Here is a 27,777-nt window from a genome sequence, read left to right as displayed (position 1 = left end):
GCAGCTTTCTAAACAACACTGACACCTGCTGGTCACAAGGAGACATAACATGTTCATGCAGGAATTATTTACAAAAATTCCACATAATGATTTCTTTATCCATAATTATAGATAATGATACATAACAGGGCACCATGGAAGGCACAATATATGGCCAGTTTCACACCACTTAGTATTTTACATCAGTATTTGTAAGCCAAAACTAGGAGTGGTCCACGGAAAAAACAAACAAATGATTCCATTACTTTCGCTGTAGGTTCTGTTTCTGGTTTTGCAACATACTGAGCCAAATACTGCGAAATTGTCCCATCAGCAAGTGAGTAATTATTACAATGATTTGCCATAAACTTGATAAAACATGGCTGACCCCATTAAAATCCGTACTGGAGGGGTAAACTTCCATGGACTGGTTAAGGCAGTGTTTCCCAACCAGGGTGCCTCCAGCTGTTGCAAAACAACAACTCCCTGCATGCCCGGACAGCCAAAGGCTGTCCGGGCATGCTGGGAGTTGTCGTTTTGCAACAGCTGGAGGCACCCTGGTTGGGAAACACTGGGTTGAAGTGTAACATTATGTTCAAGTATTCCGCGCAGATTAGCTCTGGTTACGGTGGAATTCCATATGGAGAAATATTCAGATTGTGGAAGTGATTTAAAGGGGTACTCCCGTGGATAACTTTTTATTTTTTTTAATCAACTGGTGCCAGAAAGTTAAACAGATTTGTAAATTACTTCTATTTAAAAAATCTTAATCCTTCCAGTACTTATTAGCTGCTGAATACTACAGAGGAAATTATTTTCTTTTTGGAACACAGAGCTCTCTGCTGACATCATGAGCACAGTGCTCTCTGATGACATCTCTGTCCATTTTAGGAACTGTCCAGAGCAGCATATATTTGCTATGGGGATTTTCTCCTACTCTAGTCAGTTCTTAAAATGGACAGAGATGTCAGCAGAGAGCACTGCGCTCGTGATGTCAGCAGAGAGCTCTGTGTTCCAAAAAGAAAAGAATTTCCTCTGTAGTATTCAGCAGCTAATAAGTACTGGAAGGATTAAGACTTTTTTAATAGAAGTAATTTACAAATCTGTTTACTAACTTTCTGCCACCAGTTGATTTATAAAAAAAAAAAAAAGTTTTCCACGGGAGTACCCCTTTAAAAATGTTTATCCTTATGGACATCGAATACCTATGGACACAAATTGCAGCGGGTTGATGTGTGTATTAGTGCTAAATTCTCGCCATATTATGTGTTGCATGATTGGAAGAAATGTATCTATTGCCTTTTATGACAGCATTGTTTGGTATGGCCATTGCATTGATGTCATCATCATCATCTGGGCGTCCGATGTGACAGCTATACCACCGTGGCAGTAATCCTTAGGCCTTAAAGGGGTACTCCGGTGGAAAAAACATTTTTAATCAACTGGTACCCGGAAGTTAAACAGATTTGTAAATTACTTCTATTTAAAAATCTTAATCCTTCCAGTACTTATCAGATGCTGTATGCTCCACAGGAAGTTCTTTTTTTTTTTTAATCTCCTTTCTGTCTGACCACAGTGCTCTCTGCTGACACCTCTGTCGGTGTCAGGAACTGTCCAGAGCAGGAGAGGTTTGCTATGGGGATTTGCTCCTGCTCTGGACAGTTCCTGACACGGACAGAGGTGTCAGCAGAGAGCACTGTGGTCAGACAGAAAAGAAATTCAAAAAGAAAAGAACGTCCTCTGTAGTATACAGCAGCTGATAAGTACTGGAAGGGTTAAGAGTTTTAAATTGAAGTAATTTACAAATCTGTTTAACTTTCTGGCATGTGTTTTATAAAAAATTAAAAAAATTAAAATTCCAGTGGAGTACCCCTTTAAAGTAGGAAGACTTGGAAAGGCAAGGTGGCCTTATGGTGGTTTCACACATGGTGTTTTGTACCCCCAAATGTAAACACTAACACCCAAAAAATGTTTTAATAAAGGAAGTAAATCTTTATTAGTACACAATTAGATTAAAAATATAATTCATACATTCATAGGCACTGGAAGTCACATGAGCCACAAATGGAAGTACACGATTAGTAAGAACAGTTAGGCAAAGAATATACTCCTGTGGACCAGGAAGAATGACATAAAGAATGAGGGTAATCAAATCATTACTTCATAAGGTGCATAGTGCATAAAAATACAAAGATAAGACCACCAACAGTGGACAATAATAACAAAAATGTCCCGGTATCCACTCAATATACACAAGTCTTACCAATATGTGTACAGACCCCAAAACACGTTTCGCTCGAACCATGGAGCTTCCTCAGGGGACAATGGTGTTTTGTCTGGAAAAAGAAAACACTGCCGCCTTCTGCCATAGTTTCCTTCTTGGGCTAAGGCTGGGTTCACACCACGTTTTTCAAATACGGTTACCGTATACGGTTTTCCGCTAAAAAACGTATGGCAAAAACCGTATGCAACCGTATACAACCGTATGACTCCAAATTAAAGCGTATATGGTTTTTCCCCGTATACGGTTCCAAAACGTAAGTACGGTTCTATCCGTTCGCATCCGTTTTTGCCAACGGTTTTGCTATTTTGTTGGAATTCGTTTTCCAGCAATTTAATAAAGTTACTATTGTTCTATTGAAATTCCAATCTGCGCGTGTGTCAACTCCAAAAACGGATTAGAAAAACCGTGTGCAACCGTATTCTGAAATTCTGTGTACGGTTCTCATAGACAACAATGTTAAAAGAACCGCATACGGTTTTCCAACTGGAGGCAAAAACGTGGTCCACAGCGTTTTTGCCTATGGTTGAAAAATCGGCAAAACCGTATCCGAGGCAAAACGGATGCAACCGTACACAACATTTGGAATACGGTTTACAATGCATTCTCTATGCATACGGTTTCGGATACGGTCGGATACGTTTTTTTCGGAAAACCGTAAACTGTTACCGTATTTGAAAAACGTGGTGTGAACCCAGCCTAAGTTTCCACTTGTTTTTTTTTTCTGGCAGTTTTTTGAGCCAAAGTCAGAAGTGGATCCATAAGGGAGGAAAAGTATAAGTCCTTCCTTTATATGTCCTATTCCTTTTGAATACACTTCTGGCTTTGGCTCAAAAACTGGAAGCGGAAAGTGGAAACTTAGCCTTAAAAAAAAAAATAAGTTGCAAATGTGTGATGCATTTTTTCTACATTCCTCAATAGAAGTCTTTGAATCGCATGATCTAAAAAAATACATCATTCGCCATTAAAGGGGTAGTTCTATGGAAAACTTTTTTTTTTTTTTTAAAGTTTAAAGTCCAGAAAGTTTAAACAGATTAGTAAATTACTTCTATTAAAAAATCTTTATCCTTCCAGTACCTTTTAGGGGCTGTACACCACAGAGGAAATGCTTTTCTTTTTGGATTTCTCTTCTGTCACAACCACAGTGCTCTCTGCTGACCTCTGCTGTCCATTTTAGGAACTGTCCAGAGCAGGAGAAAATCCCCATAGCAAACATATGCTGCTCTGGACAGTTCCTAAAATGGACAGCAGAGGTCAGCAGAGAGCACTGTGGTTGTGACAGAAGAGAAATCCAAAAAGAAAAGCATTTCCTCTGTGGTATACAGCCCCTAAAAAGTACTGGAAGGATTAAGATGTTTTAATAGAAGTAATTTACAAATCTGTTTAACTTTCTGGCACCAGTTGATTTAAAAAAAGAAAAAAAGAAAAAGTTTTCCACGGGAGTACCCCTTTAAAAAATACATGTACCTAAATATACTCATTTGGGGGGGAGACACAAAAATCTGCATTGTAAAACACCAAAATAAAAAGTTCAATAAAAGAATAAAATGCCACCAAAAAGAGTGTGAAAACCTTCTATCTGTTCCTGGTTTTATGGATGTGAACATTCGGCTTCCTGTCCTGTAATTTTAGGACCTCCAGCAGACGTTCAGTATAAACAGCGACTTCCATCTTGTTATTCTTCACCCTTCCCTGAGAACAGAGAAATCATTGATGTCTGTGGAAGTGTCAGGTACCGGGGGGCCGCCAAATAGATAAACAATTAAACACCCTACAATGTGACTACTGTGCCGAAAACTTCACTGCCCTTCTGGAGGAGCCCCATAGTAAATTCTATGGAAAAAATTGGGATAAAATATTTCAGCAGCCCCCCTATATGAGGAGCAAGAGAATGAAACATTCTCAAGAACTACAGAAGTGTTTTCCATGCGGTGTGCCTCCAGCTGTTGCAAAACTACAACTCCCAGCACGCCCGGACAGCCGAAGGAAATTCTGCTCGCTGAATTCCTTTCCGCTTGAAGAAAGAACATTCTTCAAGCGGAATCCGCGAGCAGAATCCAATAGAAGTCAATGGTAAAAAAAAATTCTGCCCGACATCGTTTTCAAGTGGAATTCAGAAAAGTAGATTAAATAGTCTCCTCCTTCATTCCTCTTCATTTCCGCATGGAAATTCCGCTGGACGGAGAAGGCAACAATTTCCTGACCGAAATTATTCCTTAGTGTGAACGCACCCTAAGGCAATACAATTTGTAGGATGGGCCGGTAAGGGTTAAGGCTATGCTGGGTGGGGCTGCACAGGTATTATTTGGTGTGATGGGAGCAGCTGGCGCCTGTGGTGGGATCATTGCTCTTATATGGGATCAGCACGGAGGAGGTAATACAGTGTTCTATGAGACTAAAACATAGATTATGCCTCTACTCGTGTATCTTGTATGTAGTCCACCCTATGATCCCTCTCTTGCCGTAGAGCGTCCATATTGTTTTCTTATACAGTGACCCCCCCGACCTACGATGCCCCTGACATACGATGATTTCAACATACGATGCTTTTGTATGTCGGGGCCATCACATAAACGGCTATCTGGCAGCGCAGACTGCTTCAGCTGCCACCGGATAGCCGTTTACGGTGCCCCGTGTGGTCCGCTGACGATCACTTACCTGTCCTCGGGGCTCCGGCGCGTCCTCTTCGGGATCCCCTGCATCGCCGGCGCTCTCCGTCGTCATCATCACGTCGTTCCGTCCTGCGCACGCCGTCCCGTCATCCAATAGGTAGCGACGTGATGGCGGCGACGGAGAGCGAGGATCCCGGGCAGCAGTGACGTTCCGGAGCGACTGGGACACCCCGGGGACGCAGCGACAGCGATGGAGGGCGACATCCAGGGCAGCGGTGATGGTCCGGAGTGGCGGGGACACGTGAGTATAACCTCCTATACTTTACATTGCACGGACCCATCAACATATGATGGTTTCAACTAGAGATGAGCGAACTTACAGTAAATTTGATTCGTCACGAACTTCTCGGCTCGGCAGTTGATGACTTATCCTGCATAAATTAGTTCGGCTTTCAGGTGCTCCGGTGGGCGGGAAAAGGTGGATACAGTCCTAGGAGACTCTTTCCTAGGACTGTATCCACCTTTTCCAGCCCACCGGAGCACCTGAAAGCTGAACTAATTTATGCCGGATAAGTCATCAACTGCTGAGCCGAGAAGTTCGTGACGAATCAAATTTACTGTAAGTTCGCTCATCTCTAGTTTCAACAAACAATGGTTCATTTGGAACGGATTACTATCGTATGTTGAGGGACCACTGTAAAGTGTTAAAAGTTTTATGTTTGTTTGGGATATGTGCAACCTGAGCAGCTGAAAGAAGGGGCACTGCCATCCTAGAACCGGTTCCTATGGTCTGTCAGACATGTGCCCTAGTCCATGGTTTCCCAACCAGCGTGCCTCTGTTGCAAAACTACAACTCCCAGCATGCCCGGACAGCCTTTGGCTGTCCGGGCATGCTGGGAGTTGTAGTTTTGCAACAGCTGGTGGCACCCTGGTTGGAAAACACTGCCTTAGTCTGTGACCAGATTATGTATTTCACAAAACAGCTATTTAAAGTGGTACTCCACTGGAAAACTTTTTTTTTTTTTTTTTTGGCTTGGCCTTGGCCGGGCATATTCCCTTTAAGGGCTAATTAATTGGAAGTTTAGTATTAAAGGGGTACTCCGGTAGAAAAACTTTTTTTTTTTTTTTTTAATCAACTGGTGCCAGAAAGTTAAACAGATTTGTAAATTACTTCTATTAAAAAAAATCTTAATCCTTCCAGTACTTATTAGCTGCTGAATACCACAGAGGAAATTCTTTTCTGTTTTGGAACACAGGGGGGAGATTTATCGAAACCTGTGCAGAGGAAAATTTGGCCAGTTGCCCATAGCAACCAATCAGATCGCTTCTTTCATTTCTAACGAGACCTCTGCAAAATAAAAGTGATCTGATTGGTTGCTATGGGCAACTGGGCAAATTTTCCTCGGCACAGGTTTTGATCAATCTCCCCCCACAGAGCTCTCTGCTGACATCACGAGCACAGTGCTCTCTGCTGACATCTCTGTCCATTTTAAGAACTGTCCAGAGTAGGAGAAAATCCCCATAGCAAATATATATGCTGCTCTGGACAGTTCCTAAAATGGACAGAGATGTCAGCAGAGAGCACTGTGGTCGTGATGTCAGCAGAAAGCTCTGTGTTCCAAAAAGAAAAGAATTTCCTCTGTAGTATTCAGCAGCTAATAGATACTGGAAGGATTAAGATTTTTTAATAGAAGTAATTTACAAATCTGTTTTAACTTTCTGGCACCAGGTTATTTAAAAATAAATAAATAAATAAATAAACTTTAACCAATCAGTCAATCTATACCCCACTGACTGTACCTAGGAGCCACTAAATCAAACATTCCCCAAAAAAACATCATGGTATTTTTTGGACTTCAATGGGTAGGAAAATTGGCAGCAGAAAATGTTGTGTTGTATAACCCACCCAAGGGTCGTCATTATTGTGCCAGACCACAAAGGGGGCATTATTGCCGTTGGGCACAATCTATTATTGTTTGAGACCTAAAGGTGCCCGCAGATGATTACTATGTGGGGTCAATAAGATGAACCATTTCTGGTGTGGTTGGTGATTACCATGTGGGGCACCACCTCAATGAGACACTATATGGCACTATTGTTTTTAGGGGTGCTGTCTGTATGGCACTATTTTGGGGGCGTATTTGAAGTTTAGGGATTGGGAGACCTGTACAAGCAGGTAAAGTAACAGTATAGATGGGGCAGTAACAGGTGCAGAACGGGGGGGGGGGGGGGGGGGGTAGCAGGATGACAAGATGTTCGTGTAGGTTTTCTAAAATATAGGGAGGGTGCTGGGAAAGGGACAAGACAAAGATGTCTGGGCAGCAAACTCTTCAGACGAGTCGTGTCAGGAAGTATTCTTTATGTTCTGGTTCTGATGGAAAAGACCGGAACAGTGAAAAATTGCAATCGTAGAAGTCACTGTAGGCACTAGATGGAACTGCACTGTAATCACTTATACGGTCGGGCATGTTATGAGCCTGTAGAGCTGATTTATACCATTAAAGGGGTACTCCCGTGGAAAACTTTTATTTTAAATTTTTTTTTTTAAGTCAACTGGTGCCAGAAAGTTACAGATTTGTAAATTACTTCTATAAAAAAAAAAAAAAAAAAAGGCTTAATCCTTCCAGTACTTATTAGCTGCAGAATACTATGGAGTAAATGGTTTTCTTTTTGGGACACAGTGCTCTCTGCTGACATCATGACCACAGTGCTCTCTGCTGACATCTCTGTCCATTTTAGGAACTGTCCAGAGCAGCATATGTTTTCTATGGGGATTTTCTCCTACTCTGGACAGTTCTTAAAATGGACAGATATGTCAGCAGAGAGCACTGTGGTCATGATGTCAGCAGAGAGCTCTGTGTTCCAAAAAGAAAATAATTTCCTCTGTAGTATTCAGCAGCTAATAAGTACTGGAAGGATTAAGATTTTTTAATGGAAGTCATTTACAAATCTGTTTAACTTTCTGGCACCAGTTGATTTAAAAAAAATAAAAATAAAAGTTTTCAACAGGAGTACCGCTTTAAATAGCCAAAGTTTTTTTATTATTATTATTTTTTTTTTTTGTATGCTGATTAGTATCCAGTCACTGTAGTAGTAATGATAGTGGTCACTAGAGATGAGCGAACTTACAGTAAATTCGATTTGTCACGAACTTCTCGGCTCGGCAGTTGATAGCTTATCCTGCATAAATTAGTTCAGCTTTCTGGTGCTCCCGTGGGCTGGAAAAGGTGGATACAGTCCTAGGAGACTATTTCCTAGGACTGTATCCACCTTTTCCAACCCACCGGAGCACCTGATGGCTGAACTAATTTATGCAGGAAAAGTCATCAACTGCCGAGCCGAGAAGTTCGTGACGAATCGAATTTACTGTAAGTTCGCTCATCTCTAGTGGTCACGGTAGTATTTGGGCTTTGTATAATGGTATTTTTGTTGTTGTTCTTTTTATGTTTATTATTAACAGTTCAGAGATAATATTTAGTGTAAATATTTATTTTGTGGTGGTCGTGGACGAGTCACATACCTTGGGGCTTGTGCCCCCCATCTTTTAAGACCCTACCAATGCCTAATATTAAACTTTCCCCTTTTATAGTCTCTTCACGATCTGTTGGGTTTCTGCCACCTGGGAGTCAATGGGCGGCAGTGTTCTGGTAGTATTCCTGCTAATGTCCACTCTTACCCTGTGGAGTGCCAAGTCTGACACGGAGCCCAGCCAGATCGAGAAGGGAAGGACACAGCTGCAGCTACTGCAGAACTTCGCTCTACACCCCCGCTATGGAGATTGCTGGAGGAGAGCCCTGGAGAGAGTGGATGTGGGATGCAAGCAGCTCAATGAGGAGGAGCAGAGCAGAATAGCCCTGGCCTTCACCCACTGTCATTTGGAGAGGTTGGTTTATTAATGGAAACAGTAATTATATTCTATGCAACAAATAGTAGAAAACAGAAGATTGCACTCACCCATCGGAGGTAAAACGATATCTTTTATTCGATGCTTGTTAAAACATGTGGAAGTAGGGGTAGAGAGATGCGGTCAGCTAACGCTGACCGCATCTCTCTACCCCTACTTCCACATGTTTTAACAAGCATCGAATAAAGATATTGTTTTACCTCCGATGGGTGAGTGCAATCTTCTGTTTTCTACTATTTGTTGCATACAAGATCTCTTTTTATTTTTATTTTTTTTTAAAGCGGACGAACGTGCTCTCGAATCACCCAAAGCGCAAGAAAAAGTGCAAACGTGTTACACTAAAAAAACGTGCACAAAGGATGCGGTCTATCGCAAGCCCTTCTCCGATAGGAGAGAGACCCCAACAAACCTTACCCTTCGCCTCCGGACCAAAAGGTACCTGCGAGGTTCCAGGTTCGATGTTCCTTTTCGCCGAAGCTACTAAGGGACCACCAATGCTCCCGGCATCCCCATTGGCGTTAGCCAAGGTATCTACCTGCAGAGCCGATAACTGTAGGTACCCTGCCAAAGCAGGAGTACCCGGGGTGTTTGCAGGGAGGTGCGGAACCAAATGGCCACACACACACCTCCCCTAGACCGCCAGAAGGGACACACAGAAGGGCTACCGCATCCTGACAAATCCTGTGAACACACAACACGCAAAAAGTGACACAGTGAGACAAAAAAGAAATAAATAAGTGAATGTGTGCAGATATACTGCCCGGACATCCGGCCGGATCTATAAAAATGTCTCTGATCCTAGAGCCAGAAGGCCGGGAATCAAGAGGTGAGTGCCATAAGGTGAAGAGATTATGGTGCCCGTGCTTCAACTCAGTGAGCCAGTACTCCCAGTGAGTTTCGGCACCTCGGGGGTCACCCCTCTAAAGTACCTCGGCTTTAGACCCTCTCAGCCTCATGGAGAGACCCGGAGGGAACAGGTCACATCGGGGCAGCCTTCGAGCTGATTCCTCAGAACCAGCCCCGGAACGCCCTGGTACACCTTTTCCCTACCATGCAGCACCCATCCCCACCAGCCCCATACCAGCGTAGTTTACCACCGGCATGAAAACTGATAAGAACAGATACTACACTTGATCTTAGCCAAAAGGCCGAGAAGCGATACAAGATCTCTGGACTTATGATTAGCACCCCCAGGAGTGTTTCCTATCTCTGCGCCTCTCCACTCCACACAGCAGTTCATTAACCCCTGCTTACCTGCATTGGTGCCGGCCCTGTATTTCTCAGCCATAGTAAATTATATTCTGATGCCATTAGAAAAACAAAGATAAGATTTTTTATGAAACCATGCCATTGGTTGGTTCATTAGAATGAAGCGAACCTATAATGCCAGACACAGCCAGTGGTCGAGTGGTGCGGGTTGGTGAGTGTGAGTTTAGGTTTTTTTTTTTCAAGGCGACAAACATAGGGTCGCCACCTTTCTGGCAAAATAAAAAAAAATACCGGCCATGCTAATTTGCTTAATTATCTATGCGTGACATCACAGGATACACATGAGGGGAAAATGTTGTCCTATTCTGACCCCTATAACTTTATTTTATCTTATACAGGCCTATATGAGGGCCCATTTTAAGCGCCCCAATCTGTAGTTTTTAACAGTACAGTTTTTGTTTTGATGGGACTTTTTGATCGCTTTTTTTTTTTATTTAAATTCGTGAGTTGCAGTTAGTTACTAACTACAACTCCCAGCATGCCCTAATTCAGCCTGTGGCTCAGCAGCTGCCCCAAATGAAAACTACAACTCCCAGCATGTTGGACCATATAGTAGTATATAGTATTGGTCTGTGGTGACCCAAGTTGTTGGCTGACCACAGCGCGTGAAGGGTGTAGGTGGATGGGTCAGATGGTATTAACCCCTAATGTTCGTGACGCCAGAGTGGTTTTTGGGGATAGGTAACCACCCAAACAATATTTCTGCTATCCCAAGGTTAGGTAGGGCAATAGGAGTCCAGGTTATGGTTAATGGAGGCTTTTCTGAGTTCAGACAGATGTGAAATTCTTTACAGCTTGACCAGGATCCCAGAGAGGTGGCCAGTAACGCAGAAGGACCTCGCAGCTTGCTGGGACTGGTAGTACTTGTAATAGACTTTAGATCAGCCTTGCAGACTAAAATAGACTTGACTTTGGAATTGACTTTAGACTGGACTGTAGGCAGTGACAGCAGACATAGGCTTGACTTACTGGAAGTGACTGTAGACTTGAGGCCTTCCATGTATGCTGGACAGTAGCACTGAGATATCTGGTCTCTCTGTTCTTCAGCAAGAGTGATGGTAGAAGAGAGAGATTTTAATGGCCGTCCCTCTTATAAAGGGGGACTGAGCCAGAAGCCCATAGGTCAAGCTGCAGGTCATGTGTTTAACTGGTGCTCTCTGGGTAACATAACAGATCATGTGAACATAACATGTGATACCTCCAAAGGTCCTTAACGTAACACGTGATACCTCCAAAGGTCCTTTATACTTTATATACATAGTACATAACATTATACTGACTATACGCAGATATAGCTTCACAATGGGGGAGGGGGAAGACACTGCAGGGGAGCGCCCAGGTCACTAAGGGACTCAACCTGACAGGGACTAAGTGTAGTACAGGATTATATCCCATACTGGGACATTACAGGTCAGTGTTTCCCAAGCAGGGGTTCCTCCAGCTGTTGCAAAACTACAAGTCCCAGTATGCCCGGACAGCCGTTGGCTGTCCGGGCATGCTGGGACTTGTAGTTTTGCAACAGCTGGAGGCACTCTGGTTGGCAAACACTGGTATCGGTTATAGGGCAACATTCCGGGAGTTGGAGAATTGATTGGATAAATACTTGCCATTGCATTGCCGGTATTTTTAATATAAAAATATAAGCAGGGTGGTCAAAAAAACGTCTGTCGGTAAAATACCAGCCAGATGGCAATCCTAGACATGCGGTGGTGATAAATCAGAACGATGACTGCTGGGATCTGGTTGCAGTTGATGGGGTGTCAGATGGTCATGGGGTGTCAGATATCCTGATATATATGTAATGTGTCCCCTACAGATCAGGACGGGACTTCCCAGTCTGTACAGAGAAGAGCACGATACGGGACTGTACGCACAACATGGACACGGCGGCATTTAATGCCTACACGGAGTTCTTCACTCATGCTCATAGTATCTGCTACTACCTGCAGAACGAGCTGTGGCAGGAGAAGACACAGGACATCATTCTCAGGTAAGTGACTGCTGACGTCTGATCTGGTGACAGGTGGCACCACACTTGGCTGGCAGTAATAGCTTGGTAACTTGGCATTGTGAATTGCATTGTTTTCTCTTTTTTAGCCTTTTGTCATCAGGTTCACATGGGTTCATGGTAGGGATAGACCGATTATCGGTTTGGCCGATATTCACGATTTTGGGCGTTATCGGCAATTACCTTGCCGATAATCCGATAATGCCCCGCACCGCCCCCACAGAACTGCGCCGCACCCCCCCCCCCCCACCGCACTGCCCAGAGACCACCACCGCCCCATTGCCTCCCCCATCCCCGGTTTTATAATTACCTGTTCCCGGGGTCCACGCTACTTCTGGCTCCTGCTGCATCCTGTGTTACGCTGTGCAATGACGAGTGAAGTCCTCAACGCAACGTCACAGTCAGTGCGCACAGAGACAGCTCAGGAGGAAGCCACCGGAGCCAGATGTAGCACGGACCCCGGGAACAGGTAATTATAAAACCGGGGATGGGTGAGGCAATGGGGCGGCGGCTGTCTCTGGCTGGGGCAGTGCGTGGGGGGTGCGGCGTGGTGGTGGGGACTGTCACGGTGGCGGTGATGGGACTCAGGAGGACCCCCGGACAGGCAGGGGGAGAGAAGCGGGTGGCGGCGGTGGTCTCTGGCTCCGCAAAAGCTAGGGATCGACCGATATCGTTTTTTTAGGGCCGATACCTATAATCGGTGGAGGTTAGGGCCGATAGCCGATAACTTATACCGATATTCCGGTGTAAGTTATCAGCTATTTATCCCCCCTCGACACCGCTGCAGGTCATTGATTTAAAGCGGGCGCTTTAAATCAATGCACTGCAGTGGCTTTTGCGGTGCCATAGGCCGCCGCCGCCGCCACCACCCGCTTCTCTCCACCAACCTGTCAAGGTGTTCCAGGCCATCCATCCTTCCTTCCTGTAGTGTCCGGCGCCATTCCGGGTGGAGGGTGAACCGGTCCGGGCTGTCCTTCTCCGGGGGTCCTCTTCTCCACTCCGGGCAGGCTCCGGCCTAGTACGCTGCATAGACGCCGCTACGCAGTGACGCCCGTGCGCAGCGACGCACCTGACGTCATGGCGTAGCGGCGTCTATGCAGCGTACTAGGCCGGAGCCTGCCCGGAGTGGAGAAGAGGACCCCCGGAGAAGGACAGCCCGTACCGGTGCACCCTCCACCCGGAATGGCGCCGGACACTACAGGAAGGAAGGATGGATGGCCCGGACTACCCCCATTACGGGTAAGTTTATTATTTTTATTTTTTATTGACTCGGAGGGTGGGGGAGGGGCCCGATCGGTATAGCGGTATGGGCAAAAATCCATATCGGTATACCGCCCACCACTACGGTGGGGGGTGCGACGCGGTGGGTCAGGGGGTGGGGGGCTGGACATTATCGGCAAGGTAATTGCCGATACCGATAATGCCCAAAATCGTGATTATCGGCCGATAATATCGGCCATACCGATAATCGGTCGATCCCTAGCAAAAGCCGCTGCAGTTCATTGATTTAAAGCGCTCGCTTTAAATCAATGATCTGCAGCGGTGTCGCGGGGGGTGGGGGTTCGGGGAGAATAAACAGCCGATAACTTATACCGGAATATCGGTATAACTTATCGGATATCGGCCCTAACCTTCACAGATTATCGGCCCTAAAAAATCGTTCATGGCTGGGCACACGACCCAGACTGTTCCTGATGAAGGAAGCTGACAATGATGGCCCGGCACCAGAGCTTCTGACCATCACAATCATAATACGAACTGTATGGCATTTGTGCCATCGATAGAAGGAGAGAAAGAAAGAGAGGAGAGAGGGCAGCGCCTTGTGTATTATCCTAGACACCATGGTCCCAGCTGGGACTGGAGTAGCGAGGTCTCTTTAAATTTGTTGCTCACCAGATAGAGGAAAAAAACAGGCATATCACCCCTTTGGGGTATTTGATGTAAAGAAGGAGCGAACTGCAAAGCCCAAGGTCCAAACAGGAGAGGATAGAATCTTCTCCCATGCAGATAAGGAGAGGAGGAGGAAAAAAACGGACCTTATTCTAGGCGCTGATCGCAGAATTCAGACCATTCAAACACAATTGTGTCAGAGAAAAGTGCCAGGAGGCACCATGTTTAACCTCTTAAGGACGCAGGGCGTATGGATACGCCCTGCATCCCGAGTCCTTAAGGACGCAGGGCGTATCCATACGCCCGTGGGAATTCCGGCCCCCAGCGCTAGCCGGTTGGGGACCGGAGCCGGATGCCTGCTGAAATCTTTCAGCAGGCATCCCGGCATATCGCCCAGGGGGGTCATTATGCCCCCCCATGTCGGCGATCGCCGCAGATCGCTGGACAATTCAGTCCAGCGATCTGCGGCGATTCCGGGTCAATCGGGTCTCCAGTGACCCGGTGACCCGGAATTACTGGCTGTTCGGGGCCGTCTCTGACGGCCCCGAACAGCCAGAGCCTGCAGGGGTGAGGTGGCACTGGTGCCACCTCACGATCGCCCTGATTCGTCGGCCGGATTACCGGCCGACCAATCAGGGCGCCTGCTGCGGGTGTCACTCCCGCACCCGCTCCGCCCCTCTTCCGGAGGGCGTGAGCGGGTGCGGGAAGACGACCCCGGGTGCTGGGGACCCCGATCCCCGGCGTTAATGTTGGGATCGGGGCCCCAGGAGCGACGGCGGCGGCGAGGGACAGCCAGCGATGGAGCAGCAGCAGGAGGTGAGTTACAGCCTCCTGCTGTTGCTTAGCAACAGCTCCCAGCATGCAAAAAGGGCATGCTGGGAGCTGTAGTTATGCAACAGCAGGAGGCAGACCACCACAACTCCCAGCATTCCCTTATGGGCATGCTGGGACTTATGGTTTTGCAACAGCTGGAGGCACATTCTTTCTATGGAAAAGTGTACCTTCAGCTGTTGTGTAACTACAACTCCCAGCTTGCACAAACAGCTAAAGTGCATGCTGGGAGTTGTAGTGGTGCATCTGCTGGTTGCATAACTACAACTCCCAGCATGCCCGTTGGCTGTCGGTGACTGCTGAGAGTTGTAGTTTTGCAACAGCTGAAGGCACACTGGTTGTGAAACGTAGTTTTTTTTTTACCTAACTCATTGTTTCACGACCGGTGTGCCTCCAGCTGTTGCAAACTACAACTCCCAGCAGTCACCTTACACGATGCTGGGAGTTGTAGTTTTGCAACAGCTGGAGGCACACTGGTTTTGAAACACTGAGTAAGGTCACAAACTCCGTGATACATAACCAGTGTGCCTACAGCTGTTGCAAAACTAAAACTCTCAGCATGTACAGTCTGTCAGCGCATGCTGGGAGTTGTAGTTTTGCAACAGCTGGATGTCCCCCCCCAATGTGAATGTACAGGGTACACTCACATGGGCGGAGGCTTACAGTAGGTATCGGGCTGCAAGTTTGAGCTGCAGCAAATTTTCTGCAACAGCTCAAACTGCCAGCGAGAAACTACTGTGAACCCCCGCCCGTGTGACTGTACCCTAAAAACACTACACTACACTAACAAAAAATAAAATAAAAAGTAAAAAACACTACATATACACATACCCCTACACAGCCCCCCCTCCCCTCCCCAATAAAAAGGAAAAACGTCTGGTACGCCACGGTTTCCAAAACGGAGCCTCCAGCTGTTGCAAAACAACAACTCCCAGTATTGTCGGACAGCCGTTGACTGTCCAGGAATGCTGGGAGTTTTGCAACAGCTGGAGGCACCCTGTTTGGGAATCACTGGCGTAGAATACCCCTATGTCCACCCCTATGCAATCCCTAATTTAGGCCTCAAATGCGCATGGCGCTCTCACTTTGGAGCCCTGTCGTATTTCAAGGCAACAGTTAAGGGTCACATATGGGGTATCGCCGTACTCGGGAGAAATTGGGCTTCAAATTTTGGGGGGTATTTTCTGCTTTAACCCTTTGTATAAATGTAAATTTTTTGGGAAACCAAGCATTTTAGGTACATTTTTTTATTTTTTTTTACATATGCAAAAGTCGTGAAACACCTGTAGGGTATTAAGGTTCACTTAACCCCTTGTTACATTCCCCGAGGGCTCTAGTTTCCAAAATGGTATGCCATGTGGGTTTTTTTTGCGGTCCTGGCACCATAGGGGCTTCCTAAATGCGGCATGCCCCCAGAGCAAAATTTGCTTTCAAAAAGCCAAATGTGACTCCTTCTCTTCTGAGACCTGTAGTGCGCCAACAGAGCACTTTTCACCCCCATATGGGGTGTTTTCTGAATCGGGAGAAATTGGGCTTCAAATTTTGGGGGGTATTTTCTGCTTTAACCCTTTGTAAAAATGTAAAATTTTTGAGAAACCAAGCATTTTAGGTAAAAAATATACATTTTTTTTTACATATGCAAAAGTCGTGAAACCCCTGTGGGGTATTAAGGTTCACTTTACCCCTTGTTACATTCCCCAAGGGGTCTAGTTTACAAAATGGTATGCCATGTGTTTTTTTTTGCTGTCCTGGCACCACAGGGGCTTCCTAAATGCGGCATGCCCCCAGAGCAAAATTTGCTTGCAAAAAGCCAAATGTGACTCCTTCTCTTCTGAGACCTGTAGTGCGCCAGCAGAGCACTTTTCACCCCCATATGGGGCGTTTTCTGAATCGGGAGAAATTGGGCTTCAAATTTTGGGGGGTATTTTCTGCTTTAACCCTTTGTAAAAATGTCAAATTTTTGAGAAACCAAGCATTTTAGGTAAAAAATATATATCTTTTTTTACATATGCAAAAGTCGTGAAACCCCTGTGGGGTATTAAGGTTCACTTTACCCCTTGTTACATTCCCCAAGGGGTCTAGTTTCCAAAATGGTATGCCATGTGTTTTTGTTTTGCTGTTTTGACACCCTAGGGGCTTCCTAAAGGTGACATGCCCCCCTAAAACCATTTCAGAAAAACGTACTCTCCAAAATCCCCTTGTCGCTCCTTCCCTTCTGAGCCCTCTACTGCGCCCGCCGAACAATTAACACAGACATATGAGGTATGTGCTTACTCGAAAGAAATTGGGCTACAAATATAAGTATAAATTTTCTCCTTTTACCCCTTGCAAAAATTCAGAAATTGGGTCTACAAGAACATGCGAGTGTAAAAAATGAAGATTTTGAATTTTCTCCTTCACTTTGCTGCTATTCCTGTGAAACACCTAAAGGGTTAAAACACTTACTGAATGTCATTTTGAATACTTTGGGGGGTGCAGTTTTCATAATGGGGTCATTTATGGGGTATTTCTAATATGAAGACCCTTCAAATCCACTTCAAACCTGAACTGGTCCCTGAAAAATATCGAATTTGAAAATTTTGTGAAAAATTTGAAAATTGCTGCTGAACTTTGAAGCCCTCTGGTGTCTTCCAAAAGTAAAAACACGTCAATTTTATGATGCAAACATAAAGTAGACATATTGTATATGTGTTCCAAAAAAATATATATTTTGAATATCCATTTTCCTTACAAGCTGAGAGCTTCAAAGTTAGAAAAATGCAAAATTTTCATTTTTTTCATCAAATTTTGGGATTTTTCACCAAGAAAGGATGCAAGTTACCACAAAATTTTACCAGTATGTTAAAGTAGAATATGTCACGAAAAAACAATCTCGGAATCAGATTGATAACTAAAAGCATTCCAGAGTTATTAATGTTTAAAGTGACAGTGGTCAGAATTGCAAAAAAGGGCTCAGTCCTTAAGGTGAAAAAGGGCTCAGTCCTTAAGGGGTTAACAGATTCCAATGACTCATTTCGGAGGGTAAATCCTCCTTCCTCAGATTGGCAACATGAAGTAGGATTTACCCTCCAAAACGCGTCATTGGAATCTGCTAATAAACATAGAGCCTCCTGGCACTTTTCTCTGACACAATTGTGTTTGGTCTGAATTCTGCGATCAGCGCCTAGAATAAGGTCTGTTTATTTTCTGCTCCTCTCCTTATTTGTGCAATCGAGGCGGGACCCGGCATACCCAGCATCCTTGCACCTATATGTCCGTATGCCTCATAAATATTCATGAAGGACTCTTCACTCATGTGTGCACGAGGTGGGCCGGCATATTTCCAAAAACATTTTGCAAACAAAGCGTTAAACAAACCAGAATGTTTTTAAATATAAATAAAAAAAAGTATATATATTTTTTTAAGTGTCTCATTTTGTTGTGATGACAGCTTTGCACCCTTTTTTTTAAATTAAAAATCTTAATCCATCCAGTACTTATCAGCTGCTCTATACTACAGAGGAAGTTCTTTTCTTTTTGAATTTCTTTTCTGTCTGACCACAGTGCTCTCTGCTGACACCTCTGTCCATGTTAGGGACTGTCCAGAGCAGGATCAAATTCCCATAGCAAACCTATCCTGCTCTGGACAGTTCCTGATATTGCCCATATCACAAACACTCACTATTACTGGCCCTACAGTGCCATCTGTTTTATACCAGCACAGCTGCCTTCATGTGTTTCATTACTATAAAAATAACTTTGAAGGTATCTGGTATGCCATAAATGCCTCATAGGTGCAGGTCCCACCTCTAGGACATGCATTTATCTTCAGATCATGGGCTCCCCCACCCCCTCCGCTCTGTTTGTGGCTGCCGGACGTGATCCAGAAGCTGAAAACAGAAAAGGCCTTTGAAACCTTGAATGTTTTGGTTCCATTCCCTGCCTCTGATGATCCATGATTTCTTTGCAGGCTGACAGTGAATTCTGACAGTGTAGCCCAACAACTGGAAGTGACAAACCTGATGGCAGGGGAAATGATGCAAGCTCAGAATGCCACCCTACAATCGCAGGAGGAGATCCTACGAAACGGGCACCTGCTGAAGAAAACACTTCAGGAGTCCACCATTGGTCTGTGGTTTATAATCCTCAAAATTGGAAACAGTAAAATTGACAACTAATCTGTTGTCCTAAGTAGTAACTCATCTAACATGGGCAACGTATGAGGCGGTGGGCCTGGAGGTACTTGTTAATGTTTGAGGCCACCCACTGTCCCCTAGGGAAATTACATGGTTAAAACACCCCCGAGCCCCTTTCAACAACATGGATAAGGATTAGAATACTATGGAGAGGCAGGGACCATCGGGCCCACTAAGTCATACACTCGTAGGTCACAGCTCAGTTGTGAGAACTTTCTTAGTAGCTGTTAGACTCTAATAGACCCATATGTCCGTTTTTTTATAGAATCATCCCTAAAAGCTATAGATGCCTTCAAACTTTTTCTTCATTAAAGGGGTACTCTGGCGCTTAGACATCTTATCCCCTATCCAAAGGATAGGGGATAAGATGCCTGATCGAGGGGGTCCCGCCGCTGGGGACTCCCGTGATCTTGCACGCTGCACCCCGTTAAAATCAGTCCCCGGAGCGTGTTTTCTCAAGGTCTGATTACTGTCTATCACGGGGCCGGAGCGTTGTGACGTCAAGGCCCCGCCCCGTGTGACGTTATGCTCCGCCCCCTCAATGCAAGCCTATGGGAGGGGGCGTGACAGCTGTCACGCCCCCTCCCATAGGCTTGCATTGAGGGGGGGGGGATAAGATGTATAAGTGCCGGAGTACCTCTTTAAATGCAAAAATAAGCAACTTTGTAAATGGTCTGCTTTAAAAATTTCTTACCATTTAGCTGTTACTCGGCTTTCAGGCAGACTTTCTGCTCTTTCATTGTTGGAGACAACAGCAGGGGGAAGGTTATACGTCAGTTCAGAGTATGGATGGGGGAAGAGAATACTTGGAGGAAAGCTCACATAGGCTGGAGATAGGCAGGAGAGCACACAAAAGGCAGTCGGCTGGGGAGAATCTCGGGGGCTGTGTAAAACTGTACAGAGGGAACAGAGTAAACTGTAGAGTCTTAAAGGGGTACTTCGCCCCTCGACATCTTATCCCCTATCCAAGCATAGGGGATAAGATGGCTGATAGTGGGGGTCCCTCCCCTGGGGACCCCCACATTCTCAGTAGTGGCACCCCGCTGTCATCACAGCACAGAGGAAAATCTCTGTGCGTGATGATGGGGCAATACAGGGACCGGAGCACCGTGATGTCATGTCCTGCCCCCTCAATACAAGTCTATGGGAGGGGGTGTGGTGGCCGTCACGGGCCCTCCCATAGACTTACATTAACGGGGCGGGGTGTGATGTCAGGAGGGGCCGGAGCCATGACGTCATGGTGCTCCGGCCCCTGTTTCGCCCCATCAAGCACAGAGATGTTCCTTTGTGCTGTGATGACAGCGGGGTGCCTACTACTGAGAACGCGGGGGTCCCCAGCGATCCCGCGATCAGTCATATTATCCTCTATCCTTGGATAAAGGATAAGATGTCTAGGGGCGAAGTACCCCTTTAAGAAGTGAAGCTAAGCAAACGTTTAATAAAGACCAATAAAAAAAATGAGATTTCCAGGAATACCTTGATACAAAATGTATTCAAAGTTTATTTCCTCCTGAAAACTCAAGGCTCATTTTGTCAGAGCCCTGTTTGTTTACTGGGGTGAAGGAGCTAGCGAATCAGCAAAGATGTTACATGGTCGTTCTTTTACTTTCACTGAACACTGGCTCCTGGATCTGTTTATAGGTGAAAGTTCTCCACTTTGGTGGAAAAGTTCATCAGGATATATAATCCCTTCCTAAGTGGTGCGGCCATGGAGGAGGACTTAATAAAATAGGTTTGGTTCTTCTCAGAAATGAATTTTCTAGGAATCCCCTATTCTTGTGTGATGAGGGCAGATGGCATTAACCACTTGTGTTCGTGATGCCAGGGTGTAGTTTATCCTCTACACCACCCAAAAGAATACCGCTGGATCCTTGGTAGGCACAGGGGCAAAAAATTACTGACGCCAAGTTACAGAACAACGGCAGCTTTACTGAGTCAGTCAGATGTAACAGTCTATACAGCTTGGCTAGGCCCAAAGAGGTGACCAGTGACTTCGGAAACCACAGGGCTTGCGGGGACTTATAGTGGACTTGGACAATTTGATGCTGACCACACTGACTTGATACAGACTTGACTTGGACTGACTTGACTAAGAGGGACTATACCCAGTTTGTAGCTTACCAGGCTTTGACTTGGACCTGGGGGGTAGTGGGCTTGTGGATCCGTGGCTGTGGGGTAGACTTTGGGCCTCTTCTGGACTCCAGGCCCACTCTTACAGGACTTGACCTCACTGCAACTCAACTTAGCAGGAAGAGAGACTGAAGAGGCTCCACCCAGGGCTTATATGGGGGAGACCCTGAGGGGGTCCCATAGGTCTCCCTGTAGGTCACATGGTAACTGGTACCTTCCTTAGTTACAATCACATGACACCTTTCTTAAAGGTATAACACGTTATAGGTACAAACCATTATATAACATAGGCACTGGAGGTGATATATACAAGACATAGGTGAAGGGGGCCCAGGGGTCACAGGATGGAGTCTGCCGGACAGGACAGCTAGGGCACAGGGGTGCAACTCCTTTACTGGGCCACCACACTTGCTCTTCTTTGATGTTATTCAATGGTTCATAGTAAATTGTAATACACTGTTGGTCTAACGGTGGGGGGAGGCTTTTAACCCCTCTTCTTCCTGCTCTTACTAGGGCATAGATTCAACTTCTGTGGGGCTGTCATGGAGAATTCCTAGAAATGTAATTAAAAATTATTTTTTTATATATATTTTAATAATAAATGTTATCTTTGTCCATAATTTTCTTTTTTGCTTGGTTGGGAAAAACATGCCATTAACTATTCAGCTGTTGAAAACTATTAAACCTAAGAAACCAAGCAAAGGTCTAAAAACAAAACTAAAATGTGTGTGTGTGTGGTGATGCCAAAGTGGCCACTGGGTGTGAAGATGAGGTGTATGGGGCAGATGGTATTGCCCAGGGGCAAGGTGTTGTTAACCCCTAATGTTCGTGATGCCAGAGTGGTTTTCCCGGTAACCACCCGAACAGTAGTACCGCTATCCCAATGTTAGGCATGACAATAATAGTCCAAGACCAGGTAAGGGTTAACAGAAGCTTTACTGAGGTAGACAGATGGAAATAGTCTTTACAGCTAGGTCAGGATCCCATAGAGGTGGCCAGTAACACAGAAGGACCTTGCAGCTTGCTGGGACTTATAGTGACTTTGATAGACTTTAGTTCAGCCATGCAGACTATAATAGACTTGACTTTAGGCTTGACTTTAGACTGGACTGGGTTGTAGGTAGTGACAGTAGACATAGACTTGACTTACTGGAATGTGGCTGAAGGTTAGGTTTGAGGCCTCCAGATGTGCTGGACATTAGCTCTGAGACGTCTGGTCTTTACTGTTCCTCAGCAGGAGTTATGGTGATAAGAGATTGTAATGGCTCCTCCTCTTATAAAGGGGGGGGGGGCTGAGCCAGAAGCCCATAGGTCAAGCTTAAAGGTCCTTTATCCATAACACACATAAAACTATACATTTGATATATCATTATTATGGGGGCGACACTGCAGGAGGGCCCCTAGGACACAGAGGGACTCAATCTGACAGGGCCTAAGTACTTTACTGAAATATATCCCATACTGGGACATCACATGTGGGTGATGAGTTGCCTGCCCATCCTCCCTCTCTCCGGGTGTGACCGTCAGTCCACCTATGTCAGGCATGATACATTAGCCCAAGAACTGGGTGGTAAACTGGTTAGAAACACACGATGGGAAAATGTAGATACAAAAATCAGCATAGAATTTACTAACGGGGGTCTAAAAAGGGACAAGTGAAAACAACTCATTGCTGCCCCCTAAGCGCTAGCCTTTGTGCCATTGCTGCCCCCCCCAAGCGCTAGCCTTTGTGCCATTGCTGCCCCCCAAGCGCTAGCCTTTGTGCCATTGCTGCCCCCCCAAGCGCTAGCCTTTGTGCCATTGCTGCCCCACAAGCGCTAGCCTTTGTGCCATTGCTGCCCCCCTAAGCGCTAGCCTTTGTGCCATTGCTGCCCCCCCTAAGCACTAGCCTTTGTGCCATTGCTGCCCCCCCCCCCCAAGCACTAGCCTTTGTGCCTTGAGTCAATTTTACCTTGGCACCCCTTATGTCCAATCAAGTATATCTGTAAAATGAAGCAACGTTCCCAGTAATCGCGGTTTGGGATTTCTCCAGCCCTGGTTAATCTGCTCTGTGTTCTAGGTGTGAGACAAGCATTTGAAGAGATGCAGCAATCTGCAACCGAGCAGCGCCTGCTCTTCTCCGAAATCTTTAACAGAATCACCTACCTGCACCAATTTGTGGTGGGAGAATCGAACACCCTCTACTCCTTCCTGTACAACCTAATGGGCTGTGGAGCAGTCTTCTTGGTGACCTCAACTCAGCGTACAGCTGGTGCCAGGTAATCCAGACCCCATTACCTTTACACCATTTATGAACTATACGTGTAGTATATCTGGACCCGACCTCTTTCCGCAGGTTAGTTCTCTTCGGTTTGGTGGCTGCAAACCTCTATATGGAGAGGATGATCTGCTCGTATATATTAGGAGGCGCCCAGCCCAGCTATGACCAGACGGTGAGGGAAATTTTGGCTTAAATTAAAAATGTCATTGTTGGTATCCAATGGTATCTACGTGAACAAAATGAAACAAAGTCCGGCTCATATGTTCTCTGCAAGGATCCAGCATTCAGGCTCCGGTGTCTCGTAACAGCAAATGAAGAGAAGATGATCCAGAAGTTCAAAGGACTAAACGGCTTTATTAAGGAATCTTGAATAAAATCTTGCCGAAACGCGTCAAGATGTGGTCTATTGTGATGTCAAGTCATGGCAAGATTTTATTCAAGGTTCCTCAATAAAGCCGTTTTGTTCTTTGAACTGCTGGATCATCATCTCTTCTTCTCCAAAGCTACCTAACGTCTCATCATCTGTGCCCAGGAAAGTGTGACCTTCTGGATTGGAATCGCAAGAAAGATCTCCATTTCCCTTGGTTTACTGGTTCTTCTTCATGTGTCTCTAAAACATCGGGATATTCAGAAGCAGAGCTTGGAGGTGCTTCAAGGACTTCAGGAGACCAAAACTGAACTGCAAAACATTATACGGGAAGCAGGTAGTATACACCTTGTTATCTTTCGTATTGTGATCTGATCAATGTTTACCTTTTTAAAGGGGTTGTTCAGGCTTAGAAATACACAACTTCACCCCAACTTCATACAACTATTGTATCTCGGCTCCATCGAAGGGTAATTCCACTTACAAACTATAGACAGGGGGTAATCCTGTGTTAGGAAGAGAACAACATTTTCCTAATTCTGGATCCTAACACTCTTGGATAACTCTTTAAAAAGTTTGTAGACAATTAGAAAAAGAAATAATAATAATAATTAATAAAAATAAATAAATAAAAAATAATGATAAAATATATACGTGTATGTATGTGTGTGTGTAGATAGATAGATAGATAGCTATTTAGCCAATTTAGCTCAGCAGCCTGCACCTGTAAGCCAGGTCTTTACAATAGTTTGGAATCAATAGTGCTGGCCAACTTATTCTTTGGTTAGAGATATATATATATATATATATATATATATAATATATGGGGGGGAAAAAAGCAAAAAGTGTCACTCCGGCTTTCCAGTATCTATATTTTTATGAACTATTATTTTTAATCATTTATCTCTATCTATAGCTGGCCAATAGCCTTGTTTGGGTAAACTGTGTACCATACCCGACATCCATCTAACAGCCAATCACAGCCAATCAGCATTGTGTAGAACACATCCAATGACACAGATTGGCTGAAATCAGATGACTCTCAATACGCTCAATCTCAAAGTTCCTCTCCATGACATGTCACAGGTATACAGTTCGCCCAAAATTCCTAATAGCTTCTACAACCATTACCCTTTAGTGTGGCCTTAAAGCACACCTGTCATATCACTGAAAATAAAAAAAATGCTTCTATACATTACTCACTAGGTCCTATATATGCATAACATGTCTTATTTATGTGTCTATCTACTGTATTTTGCTCCCTAATCCCTATGTTCTGCTGTTTACTTATTCCAACATCCACTGCTCAGGAAGGGGCTTTTCCAAGGCAAGCACTGAGCCCGCCCTCACTCACCATGCATTCACTTCCTCCCTGAGTCTGCTGTGCTTCTTCATCCAATCCCTGCAGGCTGCTCTTTAACCCAATCCTCTCTGTTTATATGCTGTAGTCTGATAGACAGGAGAGGAGTGAGCACATAGGAGTGCTAGTCTTGCCCTCACTTACTGGACTTTGTCCCAGCCTGTGCTTCAGCTGAGACAGAGATGATGCTGCAGCCGGACAGGATATTTTTCTGGATGGTATGGGGACCCCTAATAGCCTCTGTCTCTGGATGAGTATGTAGGAGTGTGCAATTGTTGTGCAAATATTAAAATTTGAAAGGGATTATCTAGGAGTAAAAAAAAACATAGCTGCTTTTGTCTAGAAACATCACCACCCTTGTCCTCCATTTCCGGGTGGTATTGCCGTCCAATTCAATTGAAGTGAATGGAACTGAGCAGCAATACCATAAATGACCTGATGACAGGTGTGGTGTGGTTTTGGGAATAATGCAGCTATAGATAACCCCTTTATACAACCCTTGCTATGAGTATAATGCTTTTTGATCCTTTTGTCTGTAGAAAAGCTGCTCAACAAACCAGAGTGTTCTGGAGAGAAGTTCCTGCTGAAAGATGATTTATTATTTGGAGATTCCGGGATTCCTGATCCTTCATATATTCAGGATGTTCCTGAGAGCGACAGCCTGAGGGACTCAATGTACAGTGTACAACTTGGTGAGATGTAGTTCTACGGGGAGGGGGTGAATAATCTTTCTTGAGCCCCATAGACGGCAATGTCTGCAGAGCGGATTCCGCCCCAAGAATAAACAAGTTAATTCTTTTGGCTGCAGAATTTTAATGGTGGAACGTCCCACTGCTGAAATTCCGTAGTGTGCACTGTGCAGCGGAATCCCATTGCTGACACATTCTGTAGTTTGAATCTAGCCTAAGTCGTTAGTAATTCACAAGTTGTCAAACATCGCTCCATGTATCTAAGACCTGTAATATCTGTTTCTCACTGTTCTCTTTTTATGTAGCACAAATTACAAGCACCCCCAAAAAAAGAGTCCGCTCTCGGTCACGCAGCGGCAGCCGCAGAAGGAGCTCTAGACCCTCAGAGCCAGCAGTTTATAATATTCCAGTCACCCAACCCATGGTGAGTGTTACGTGATAACACTATAAAGCTATGTTCTTGTCACCTTTACAGCTAGCGCAAAAACTGGAAAAGCTTCCATTGTGCATGAGTAGAGCGCCATTAGCTCAATGGAGACCAAAATGGAAATGCACCGTGCAGACACTGCTTTCCCCATAGAGGCAATGTTTGCAGTGTGGATTCCGCCTAAAGAATCAGTGAGCTCATTATTTTGGCGGCAGAATTTCGGTAGGGAAATATAATGTATACTAAAACAAACATTGCCAACAATACCAGTACTAAAAAAAAAATGTAAAAAAAATTCAGCACCTCCAAACAAAATGAAATAGGTGCACACTGTTAGTTTGCATGTTATCAGTAAAGGACAAGTACTGCTACACCATGACCACTACCATCACCACTGACTATTGACCAATACCTCTATATTGTTACTATTAAATTAACTATACAAAGACCAATACTCCCACATACAGTGGTAGATACCAGCTGTACACAGGCTCTGCAGACCATATAAATGATTACAGTGCAGTTATGTCAGGTGACATCTTCTGAGTCGTTCACATTTTCCATAATTTCTAACTGGGCCAGGCCACCAAGATGACTTCTAGTCACGACATGACTGCATGGTTTGTTGCCCAGACATCATTATGCCATCCCTTTAACAGCACCATTTTGCTACTTTCCCCTCTTCCTGCTGCTGCCCTAAGTGTCCATCTGTACTACTATCTACTTAACGTTAGAAAATACGATGTCATAACTATGGTTTACAATAATAGTGCTAAACTGATATTGCCCCAAGCAGTAATTGAAACAGCTCTTCTCTTTAGTGGCTACAACACTGTAATACTTCCCCTTTTGTGCCCCCCCACAAAGCACTGCCCAAAACACACATTATGCCCCTTTCATAATAAGGCAGCAGTGTGAATGGGGCAGCAGAATTGGATAGAATTGGATAGAAAACAATAGTACTCTGCTGCAAGCAGAATTCCATGGCAGAATTTCACCGGTGGAAATTCCATAGTGTGGACGGCCCTAACAGTGAAAGTTTTTTTTTCCCTTTTTGTTTACATTACTACTCAATGGAGATTCAGGGCAGCGTTCTTGTAGTTCAGGGACACCTCTAGGGACATCATTTGTCCGGGGACATCTGGTCACTTTACTGTAGCAGTCTTTTTTTTCCTTTTACGTTATATACTTAAACCCATTCTCAGGCTTTTGAAGAGATGTCTCTAATGTTGTGAGCACTTTTTATATCAAAAAAAATATATTTATAGTGCAGCATTGCGTAAAATATATAATTTTTTTTTCCTTAATTACATTTATTTTAAATCTGCTGCCAGGATCAGGGGCCTAGAGTGAAAATGTCAGTGATTTTGTTTTCATTTTTTTAATGTTGTATTATGGAAAAATGAAATACTTGAGCCCTGTTTTTGTAATCACTATAGTTTTTTTTTCCTTTTAGACTCCACGTTACAACCTGCGCAGCGCGGCTTCATTCGACCATTCGATGACTGCGCTGTAAACCGTGTCTGATCCACACTCTGCACCCAATGTATAGGACATCCTAAAGATTACTATTTTATCCCTCAGATTAAATAAAT

General features: G+C 44.8%; 1 protein-coding gene and 1 non-coding gene across 2 annotated transcripts; one reads left to right on the top strand and one right to left on the bottom strand.

Annotated features, from left to right (window-relative positions):
• On the top strand, positions 1-27,777 carry LOC130291514 (uncharacterized). Its single transcript, XM_056540301.1, has 10 exons — positions 1-316; positions 8,462-8,755; positions 11,862-12,035; positions 18,724-18,881; positions 23,139-23,337; positions 23,415-23,511; positions 23,872-24,043; positions 25,606-25,758; positions 26,061-26,179; positions 27,639-27,777. Exons 2-10 carry the CDS (start codon positions 8,502-8,504, stop codon positions 27,696-27,698), a joined length of 1,386 nt encoding a protein of 461 aa, XP_056396276.1. The 5' UTR covers positions 1-316; positions 8,462-8,501; the 3' UTR covers positions 27,699-27,777.
• LOC130292072 (U2 spliceosomal RNA) lies at positions 9,749-9,936 on the bottom strand. The gene has a single exon (XR_008848074.1). It is a non-coding gene; the product is annotated as a U2 spliceosomal RNA (small nuclear RNA).

The sequence above is a fragment of the Hyla sarda genome, chromosome 9 (genome assembly GCF_029499605.1).
Source record: "Hyla sarda isolate aHylSar1 chromosome 9, aHylSar1.hap1, whole genome shotgun sequence".
NCBI classification, from domain to species: domain Eukaryota; kingdom Metazoa; phylum Chordata; class Amphibia; order Anura; family Hylidae; genus Hyla; species Hyla sarda.
Note: the sequence above shows the minus strand (reverse complement) of the source record. Positions and strands in the feature narration are given on the sequence as shown.